This window comes from Sipha flava, unplaced genomic scaffold, assembly GCF_003268045.1.
Source record: "Sipha flava isolate LNK unplaced genomic scaffold, YSA_version1 88_pilon_pilon, whole genome shotgun sequence".
NCBI classification, from domain to species: domain Eukaryota; kingdom Metazoa; phylum Arthropoda; class Insecta; order Hemiptera; family Aphididae; genus Sipha; species Sipha flava.
Genome location: NW_020273630.1, coordinates 1,516,358 through 1,527,514, shown reverse-complemented (window position 1 = coordinate 1,527,514; position 11,157 = coordinate 1,516,358). Strand labels below are relative to the sequence as shown.

The window sequence follows — 11,157 nt, the reverse complement described above, 5'->3', positions numbered from 1 at the left end:
ACCGGGGATTGCAAAAGATAGTTCGGGGGTCCCCAAAAATAATTAATAAATGATTATTAATATCAAAATGTATTAATTTAATCTTATTACTACGAATGTATAATAGCATATCGAAATAAAAAAGCTTGTAGCGTAATCTTATCTAACAAAGGATTATTAACTATAGGCGATTGTGGTCAATGATCTTAAGGCCATTGCAAACTGTCAATTATTTCAACCAAAACATACCAATCTTTTGTCAATCATACCAATCGACAGAATAATGCGATAAGACTTTTGAAAACTGTTTTAAATTCTTTAATTCAGTTCAAATTTTGAAATTTGATCTTTAAAACCTACAAATTTGTTTTGAATATTTCAAAATTTACAACATTTTAAATGTTGATTGTTCTAAATTTAAATTTAAAAACTTTAAAAGTAGTCTGATCTCTTGTAGATAAAATAACGAATTCAAATTATTTTTAAAAACCTTATCGCTAGTTTGATCGATAGGATTAACAAAAAAGTAGCGAAAAAAACATACTTCCTGAATTTGTAGCGTGAACCACGTATGTGTCGCCACCTAGCGGTGTCCAATTATGCAACTGACACCGACGAACCCGCTCTCTTTGACATGCGCGGCGCGTCGCACCTTTCGCGTCATTTAATATCCAATATAGAGAGCTCTTTTTTCACTGACGATTTTCTTTCCGAACTTCTTTTTACATTTTCTAATCTTTCAAATTAATTTCGTGATCTCCACTGCTAAAAAATCATCAATATATATCTGTAAGCACTTCTCGAAACTACTCCGCGTCACAATACATCTTCAATTTAAAAGAAAACTAAGAAAAACCAAAAACATCGCTAATCTACACTCTGCTATACAAATCCAGATCTGACACGCTTAAATACCCGGCCGAATTAACTCTAAATCTCCTCTCTCGCAGTTGTTCTGTCGAACTTCTTTGGGTACTATGCATATAGAATATAATTCGTTGTATATCACTATATGTAACGTAGTTCCCCGTAGTTAAGTAAACTGACAACTGGCAGTTGAACTTCATCAACTGTGACGTCGTCAACTTCCCTAGCAATACGAACATTAGCTGCCATCCACAGTGCCGCTGCCCGTTGTATTTTATCTTTTTTTTTTATTACCAACTCAATCCAGGACATCCCACCGCTGGTTCAGCCGCCCGCCACTTTGCCGCGGACAAGCCAAGCAGCTCTTGCGGTTTGGGAGGAACTGTTCTCCATCAATCATTCAACATTTAAAACTAAAATAATCAGTAATATATCTTCATATAAATGCTATATATGTTTGTGTCATGTTTGTAATTTTATAAATAAATATTATTATCATCTATTTATATAAAAACACTGTCTAATATACTTGGAAATATATATATATACGTATACCTTGATAATCCGACACATAGAGGAGAGTCAAACGTTACAAATTGTTCACGTGCGCATGCGATTTCGGTGACTAATACGGCCAGTTCCGCGTGCAGAAGCGTTTCTTTTCAACGATTTCGATGATTTCATTGACCCACGGTAGATCAATTATAAAACTATAAAATAAATATAGTAGTACATTATGGGCTACGGCATAATATACTATTTTGGTTGTAGTATATTATTGTGTGGACAAAATCGAATACGATGATGATTTCTGACATAATAGAATGGAGATGATGTTATCAGAATTCGATCTAGAACACGTGGTGCCAGAAATATGTTATCCTCAATATTTAAAAAATATATATAAATTACGTTCCAACTAATTTTTTAAGTTTTATCTCATTTAGTATTTTATTTCAAGTGTATTTTTAAATATTTATTAATTGTTAAAATGAAGAACACGTTTCATATAATAATGAATACAATATATATTATGCAATATCATTTCCTTGCAGTATTTCGTAGTTATAATAGTCGGGTAGTTCAAAATGAAAATGATTTATATTACGTAGTACATTGTTTATATCAATATGGCAATTTTTTTTTAGTCATATTATTATATTATATTATATTATAATAGGTCAAAAAATGCAACGTTAAAAATGCCTTAAAAAGTATAAAATCCGTTAAAAATGCAAAAAATACTCCAAAAAAAATTTCGTAGTTACAACATGGCGTACTTGAAACACGTTTGTAACTTGGAAAGCATTGTGTAAGATACTCCACAAAAAAAAGATGCAAATACAATGAAATCCAAGCCCTACTAATGATCGTTTACAACGCACACACGCACTAATATAATTGCCTATAATGAACCCCTTAAAAACGGTCCGTTTGCAATGCCCTTTTGGATTACTATTTATACCTGATTATTTTTACACTCGTGCCGTTTACCGTAAACGTGTATTTCAATCTTTTTGGTAACAGATTTTTTTTTAATAATAAGTTTGGTTAAAAAACCAGATTTGAGAGTAGTACTTTTTAGTATAAAACTTAATATGGAAACTATATTTTCAAAAATTCAAGCAGTTTCCCATTAAAACAAGAAAATTGTTAACATAAATTTACAAATTATTTATTTCATTTTTACATTTTTTTATTTCATTTACTTTAGTATACGTATTCAAAAAATGTTCATATTAAATTATTAATTATTAAAATAAAAATGTCACGATTCGAAAAAGGTTGAAGACCACTGCTCTAATGATCATGGACTTTGAAGTATTTAACGTTTTCAAGTACTTTATTCCGATCACATTTATACATTGATCATATACATTTTTGTAATGGTTCGTTTTTCAGTACAACTTATTACTGTTCCTCTGATAATTATCTGTTTAGTTTTTTTTCTACACGAGCCACCCTAGCCTTTTATAAGACTCGAAAAAAGGATTCCAGTTCAAAAATGATACTTGATTACGTACGCACTACTCCCAGAAAAAAATAGTTTAAAATTATATTTTTTCACATGGAAAGAATCCTAATCGACTTCGGAGATCCGTTCGTATTGCCAATATTATGGCTTCTGATCCGCACCACGCATGACATATGCATACCAAGTGATCAGAATTTCGTACGGCACCGGTTTTCTAACTAACAAACTAATAAGCAAAGCACAAAACAAATTGTTCAACGGTAAATTTTAATCGAATGGTATGTAAAATCTTAAATTATTTGTAAGATTCAAATTTATAAATTTACCCACTAAATCATTTCGATGTTTTTCCTAATATATCAAGAGAAAACCATTTCGTCGCGTGTAACTAAGATCACTTGGTGGTACATGACTGCGTTGCAGCGCGGTTCCGTCTTCTATGCACGGTCGAAAATGTTTACGACGAACCGAACGAACCACTCCCACTACGTGATTACGGGAAACGAGGGACGAAGAAACTTGGACACAAGTACAACGCGGGTTTATCTTTTAACAATCACGGTGCACAACACGGAGACCGCCGCCGACTTTGAAAACGAGTAGAACTGATTAACTAATCATTAAACATTGTACCAACGGCACAGAAAGGTGCGTTAACCGCTGTACGAATTCAATATTCGTTCGTTCACGCGACGTCGGTAACATTCCATGCACATGTGATTACACGTGTGTTCGCCGTCTCCTCGTACCGATACCGTTGATAGGCCGGCAACGGTGTTGGCTACACTGCGATGGTGGTCACGCGTGGCGCCACCATTTTCCAGTGGAAAACTACAGCGTTACGCTTGTATCGTGCCGTATCTCTCGTGATTTCGATATATTCTCTCACTCTCTCACCCTCTCTCTCTTTTTTTTTTTTTTTTTTTTGCCGCAATCCGAAACACGTTTTTTCTCTTATCCGCCCGTCCACGTCGGTCGTTTCTCGATGTTGTGAGTTGGTTGTCGCATCATCGTCATCTGTGCCCGTAAACACGCGACGGATCGATAGATAATCATGTCCAACAACGCGGCACCGGACTCGTGGGAGGAAACGGAATTGACCGATTCGAGTGCCAGCGATTTGCAACAGAAGCTCATAAAGCTGAACGTCAACGCGGCGGAGTTTGTGCCGTCGTTCGCCTCGTTCTCGACCAAGTCCGATGGTGAGGATGATCAAAAAGATGGTGACAAGAAACCGACCGCCGCCAGTAAGTGTAGTGACCGCTCGGTTTTAAGGTTATGACGTGTCCCCCTTATGCGGTATTTACCTGTTTTTTTCGCTGTTTATAGACACCGACGGTGTTGGAGAAACTCTCACCAGTGACAGCAAAGGTGCTGCAGGAGCTACGTCCACAGTGCTTGACTCTTGGGAGGACGGAGCGTCTAGCACCCCTGAAGATGGCACTGCCAAACCTTTAGTTGAAGATGGTAACGACATAGAAATAGACACTGAAATTGAGGTTGATGAAGAGAAGCCTAAACCTACTCCCAAAAAGGTCGTTGAACTGTCTACACCTAAACCCAAAAAAGAGCATATCAATATTGTCATTATTGGGCACGTTGGTAAATAGTCTATTACAAAATTAACCTACTTTTTTTTTTTTTTAATTTAAATTATTCATTATTCAGTAGTTTTTTCTGAAGTACTTTATTTTAACTACCAATTTTTAATCCAATTTGTCATTTATATTGTTTCTTGTCATTTTGTCCAAATTAATCTTACTTTTATAAGTATTCAGAAATAATGGGTAATAATTAAATAACCTATATAAGTGTTATTAATTGTTCAGATGCTGGAAAGTCAACTATTGGTGGTCAAATAATGGCTCTTACTGGTATGGTTGATAAAAGAACGTTGGATAAATATGAAAAAGAAGCAAAAGAAAGAAGCCGAGAATCTTGGTATTTATCATGGGCATTAGATACTAATCAAGAAGGTAAGCTCATTTAAATTATTGATTTATATATATATTTATAAACATTTGTATATTAATCATAGAACGAGAAAAAGGCAAAACTGTTGAAGTTGGTAGAGCATATTTTGAAACAGAAAGAAAACATTTTACTATATTGGATGCTCCTGGTCATAAAAGTTTTGTCCCAAATATGATTGGTGGTACTGCTCAAGCTGACTTGGCTGTTTTGGTATGTTTAATATAAATCAATTATAAATAATACTATTAAATTATGATTATCTTACATTGACATTAATGGGAAAGTATTTAATCTTAGTTCTCTATTTTTTTTTTTTTTTTTACACACATTGGAATTATAAATAATAAAATATATGTATAATATGCACGTTTAAAAGTCTAAATTTATATTTTAAAAACTTGGCCACTCTTAGTTAATCTTATTAGGATTTATCATAGGAATTATCTGATAAATTAGTAAAAATAAAAAAAACTATTTGTATGAAGTTCTTGTATTAATAAATCATTTGTTTATAAGTAAAAGCATTTTTAGTACACTCTAAAATATAAATAAATCAGAGCAATTAATAATTAATAACCTTTAAAATATGTTTATTATTTAATAATGTATATAATATAGCATAGTTACATTTTAAAAATTAAATAGTTTTATGTTATTAACTAACGTATAACGGTATAGTTATATTCTTAATATTTAAAATTGATATCAGTATAAAAATTCATAATAATTTGTTATAAATATTTATATTATGTGTTGTATTATTTGTCACTTGTTGTAAACAATTATTCTTGACACACATTTTATCATATTCATGTAATAATGTGACATAAATCTGAATGTTTAGATATTAAAATCCAATTTTTGATTTTTTGTACTCAATTGAGTTTAAATTGTTAAAACTACATATTGTAACAATTTGAATAGATTTGTTTGTACATTAGATGATTTAAAATAAAATTATATTTATGACTAGTTTTTAAATTGTATAAACTTCAACACATTGGCGACAAGTGAAGTCACTGGTGACACCTGACTAGTTTTTCTTACTGAACGTTGGGTATCACCGGTGATTCCCATATAATACTTCTCTTAATTAAACTTTCCAAATTCAAAATGTGATTATATTAAAAACTAAGACCAAAACATGTTCACTACTATATTCTCAAGTTAGTATTACTCTGGTCAGTGATTATAATGAGTCAAACTTTAAATATTTACTAGGTATTTTAGAAAAATTAATAATTTGTGCATTTCAAATACCTAAATAAATGTATAATATAAACCTATTCTTTTGATTATAATAACTAATTATATTTAATAACATTATTAAACTTACATCCTTGCAATAAAAATAATAAATAAAATATGATCAACTTATAAACTTTTAGCCATGTTAATACAAAATAACAAAATATTATAAAACTTTCAATAAGAAATTGAAGTATAAAAATAATTAGGAGATAATGTTTATGTTGAAAACATTGTAAACAATATAGTTCTTCACAATCTTGACAAATGGTTGAAACCATTTTGCATTTTTTTCTTGGACTCATATGGGTTCAATGCTTAGATCATATACAATGGATAGAATCATCGCATATCACACCTATAGAATGAGTTGAAATCAACATAACTATAGGACCGGTGACATGTGCGCATGCTTATCAAATGTTGATCTTTTTTTCGGCTTAAAATTGAATTTAGGCATCACTAATTCTGAATTTACGAAATATTGTTATTGATCATCATTTTAACATAGCAAATACAATATAATTAATTATATTATTATAATAATGCAATTAGAAACTTAACAAATACTTATACTTTATAGTTAATCGTTATCTTGTTCAATAATCAATTAATATTTGCACCAAAAATGAATGATAAGATGCCACGCGCATGCGCATATCACTGCGGTCCTACTGTTATGTTGGCTTCACAAATTATTTGTATGACTCCATCCATTGTATATGATCTAAGGTTCAATGTCAACCTTAGATTCTCATAACAATCTATACATTTTCTCCGTTTTTTTTTTTTTTTTTTAACATCCAGCTTTGCCTTCCATCTTAATCAAATGATGTAGTCTTTTTACAAATTTTATAGAAACTAAAGAAGTTGTCAACTTTGAAGAAATCACAGCACTGAGTAGTTGACGAATGAGGTTTTCGCAGAATTTTTTTATTTAATTTTACTATTTTTTTGTGACACTTTTATAAACATTCCATGCATTTACAACTGCCATACCAAAGAGAAACTTAAACGCAACTTTATGGTACCCCCCTTATGGTTTTTCTAAGAAAACTATGGTAGCTAGACATTTGGTCAGAGATCTATACCTACACATATCTATACTTATAGTTACACTTAGGAAGCTTGGGTGTCACCGGTGACACCCAGCCACCCTGAAAAAAGTATTTTCCATTCCATTATTTATAGACGTGGGTATCACCGGTGACACCCACCACTATTACAGAAATATGTTTGCCATTATCAGACAAATCAGTTGGTACCAAAATAATTTACTAGATGTCACTACAAGTAATTTTATTACAGTTTCCATTTTATAGAGGCTATGAACAGATAGCAAAAACGGCGCTCATCACCAACGTGTTAAATAAATATGAAATGTAATAATTTAGTTTAAAAAAATTGTGTAATGATAATAACTATCATTAGTAATTCGCAAAAGAATCCTTATTTAAAGTTTCTAAATTCATATTTTTTTTAATTTCGACATATCCTAATTCTTCCCATCACTAATTTTATGGCCCTACTATCTAATAATCCTTAGTAATTTTAATTAATTCATTTTATTGTTAACTAGGTTATTTCGGCTCGTAAAGGTGAATTTGAAACAGGATTCGATAGAGGAGGACAAACACGAGAACATGCTATGTTAGCAAAAACAGCTGGTGTTAAACATATGGTTGTGCTTATAAATAAAATGGACGATCCAACAGTACTGTGGTCAAAAACTAGATATGAAGAATGTCGAGACAAAATTTTACCATACCTTAAAAAACTTGGGTTTAATGTAACCAAAGACTTAACATTCATGCCTGTGTCTGGTCAGACTGGTTTAGGGCTTTTAGACCAAGTTGAAGAATCAATTTGCCCTTGGTATAGGTATGAAATTTATCATTAATAATACTTCATCCTTACTTTATATTTGTTAATTTTTTCAGAGGGCCTGCATTTATTCCATTTATTGACAATTTACCTTTATTAAATCGTCGTTCAGACGGACCTTTTATAATGCCTGTTGTAGAAAAATATAAAGACATGGGAACTGTACTCATGGGAAAAGTAGAATCTGGTGAAGCCAAAAAGACACAAACTCTTGTTCTGATGCCTAATAGAGTAAGTTTTGCATTTTGATAATGTATTGCATTATTATATTTTATTTTTTGGTTTGTGCAGACTCAAGTTATTGTTGATCAACTATGGTCAGATGATGAAGAAGTTACCTCAGTTGGACCTGGTGAAAATATCAAAGTTAAACTGAAAGGTGTTGAAGAAGAAGATGTGTCTCCTGGTTTTATTTTATGTGATCCAATTAATCCTGTTAAGACTTGTCGTATATTTGATGGACAGGTAAAAACTATTGTAATAATAAATTGGTGTATTGTTTTTCACTAATATTATTTTATATTTTAGGTTGTCATATTAGAACATAAAAGCATAATATGTGCTGGATATTCAGCCGTTATGCATATTCATTGTGTTGCTGAAGTAGTAGAAGTTAAGGTAAATAATAACATAAAGTCTTAATGTTCTGTTGTATATTTATTTAAAAAAAATTATAATATTGATTATTGAATTTATTTTTAGGCATTAATATGCTTAGTTGATAGAAAAACAGGATTAAAATCAAATATGCGACCCAGATTTGTTAAACAAGATCAAGTAGTTATAATGAGGCTTGAATGTTCAGGTGTTGTTTGTCTAGAAGAATTTAAACTTTTTCCACAAATGGGAAGGTTTACACTTCGAGACGAAGGTAAATATAATAATTTTTAATATTATTCATACAATTTATAAGTTATTTTGGCTTACTACATGTATTTTTGTAAATTATAAATCCTACTCATATAGTTGACGAATATATACAAATATTAGAATAATCATATAAATTTCTACTTCTTACACCCTATATAACTTAAAACTAGATTTATTAAATATATAAAACAACAACTTCTATCAAATAGCCGAGGAGACTATGGGTCGTCTATATAAATGCAATTTGACATAATTAAGAAATTACTATAATTAAATAATAATATTATACTCTAACTACATTAAAACTAAATAGTAAATCAAAAATAATTTATGTCCTAGTCCATAAAATAATAACACAAAACTGATAGCAATAAATACTAAATAACTAAATGACAAATATCTGTCGCATGGTGGAAATGATCCAATGAATATATATTTTGGTGATACAATTTCTTTTGACTCATGTCACTTTTACCAACAATCCACAAGAAAGTTTCGAATAACGAATAACAATTTTCAAATACCAAATATTCATGTAAGTACTTTATTCCCATGAAATGGCGAGTATCCACGAATAGCTAATATACGTGTCATAAGAGTCCATTAAAAAATATATTCAATAAGGTCAGTAATATTGGAAATGGCTGTATGATACAATATGAATTTTACTAAATTATCTTACTTTTTGGTTGTATATAGGGTTGAATCTATGATTTATTTGATTTTATCATACAATTAATTTATGATCATTAAGTTTTTTTTTTTGTATTTTAATAGCATTTTTAATACACGTTATAGATTTTTAAAAGTAGGATTATGAAGTAGATTCTCTAAGGTACAAACACACTTCTAATCCTATATTGAATATCATAGTCAGATTTTTTAGATAAATGTTATATATTTTTAACTTGAATTTAATATAATATTAATTTTAATTTATTGTTATTTATTTTCAGGTAAAACTATTGCTATTGGCAAAGTGTTGAAAATAATTGAGTAGCTGAAATTATTTTATTATAATTTTATAATTTTAAAATGATGAGCGACGTATATATATATATATACAAATTTATTTTATAACTTAATTTTTTTCATTTATTTTTTATGATAAAAAAAATGTTGAACTAAAAAAATAAAAATAAATGCTGATCTTTTATTATATAAGAAATCTAATTTATATAGCCACATGAAACGGACACTTGTTGATTGTTGATTGATAGTTAATGTGTGCCTTATAATTGGCATTTTTTTCTTTTTTTACATAGCTTGTACATGTTAAATAATTACATAAACTATGTATAAAAAAAATGTTACTAATAATATTCTTTAAATCATTGAACTGCCATCTTATCCTCATTTAAAGTTGTAAATACATGTTTGTTTACAACAATGTTAACTATGATACTTCTTTCAATAAAGTATATATATAATATGTTAAATTACCGTGTGTCAGTGAACTACTTTTTCATTGGATTTAGAAAATTAAAAATGAACCAGGAATGATGCTGTGTTAATGTGGCTCTAGTATTAAAACTAATTTTATTTGTTGTTAATACAAAACTGTTTTTAAATTATTGAAAAATATGCCATCTTTAATAACCAACTATTTAATTGGTTAAATGTAATATTTAACATGCATAATTGTGTACATCCAATAAACGATTAAATTTATTAAATAATTTTCAATTCAGACGTTTATAGAAAATGGAAAATAAATATATTCATTAATATTATATAATTATTATTGTTATTATTTCTGATAATAAAACAATTATTTTCAACTACAAATCAAATGTTATTTTTATTTATGTGAATATTTTGGTTCCATATGAACCATGGAGTGTTTGTTATTGTTCTTAAGGTCTTATTTTAAAATATTTAAGATTTTTTTAAGCGAGTTAGTGTACATTTGCCCCAAATTTTGTAACATAATAAAAAAAAAAATTTGATTGAATCGTTTCTAATTCTTAGATATTCCGAGTTTACTGATTTATCTAATCAATGGCAAGTTTTGGAAGGTGTACAACTTTAAAGATAATTTTAGAAAAATAATTCAACAAAGAGTATGAAATAAAAATTGGTTTATTACGTTAAAAAATATATTGAAAGACATTATTTTCCTTGTACATTTGTATATAAAGTAACTTTAGAAGTAATGCTTAAATTGCTTATGTTACCGAAATAAAATTTAATACATGATAATTTATAATAATAAATTGTATTATTATTAATTTTAAACTTAAAAAGATAAAAATGTTAGAACATGAAGTCACCAAGTTATCCAGCTTAAGGGAAAGCCACGCCCGCATGTATTACCTCCGTCAGACAAACGTACAACAACCAGCCATTTTAGAGATAAT

The 11,157-nt window shown here is 29.6% G+C and overlaps 1 protein-coding gene and 1 long non-coding RNA gene across 2 annotated transcripts; one reads left to right on the top strand and one right to left on the bottom strand.

Annotated features, from left to right (window-relative positions):
- Nucleotides 1-530: 530 nt before the first annotated feature.
- Nucleotides 531-3,631, bottom strand: LOC112693508. Its single transcript, XR_003149487.1, has 3 exons — nucleotides 3,148-3,631; nucleotides 1,402-1,556; nucleotides 531-1,259 (listed from the first exon to the last, which is right to left on the bottom strand). It is a non-coding gene; the product is annotated as an uncharacterized LOC112693508 (long non-coding RNA).
- Nucleotides 3,632-3,764: 133 nt separating this feature from the next.
- LOC112693505 (eukaryotic peptide chain release factor GTP-binding subunit ERF3A) lies at nucleotides 3,765-9,837 on the top strand. The gene is made up of 10 exons (XM_025568613.1): nucleotides 3,765-4,068; nucleotides 4,151-4,423; nucleotides 4,651-4,797; nucleotides 4,860-5,005; nucleotides 7,623-7,924; nucleotides 7,984-8,158; nucleotides 8,219-8,392; nucleotides 8,456-8,545; nucleotides 8,630-8,798; nucleotides 9,754-9,837. The coding sequence occupies exons 1-10, from the start codon at nucleotides 3,876-3,878 to the stop codon at nucleotides 9,795-9,797; spliced, it is 1,713 nt and encodes a 570-aa protein (XP_025424398.1). The 5' UTR covers nucleotides 3,765-3,875; the 3' UTR covers nucleotides 9,798-9,837.
- The last annotated feature ends 1,320 nt before the right edge of the window (nucleotides 9,838-11,157 follow it).

Bases quoted from the DNA above. Each gene is read 5' to 3' on its own strand.
- LOC112693505 (XM_025568613.1), top strand. From the start codon at position 3,876: ATGTCCAACAACGCGGCACCGGACTCGTGGGAGGAAACGGAATTGACC. The intron at 4,424-4,650 runs GTAAATAGTCTA...TTAATTGTTCAG, and splicing joins TGTCATTATTGGGCACGTTG to ATGCTGGAAAGTCAACTATT. The intron at 8,393-8,455 runs GTAAAAACTATT...TTTATATTTTAG, and splicing joins GTCGTATATTTGATGGACAG to GTTGTCATATTAGAACATAA.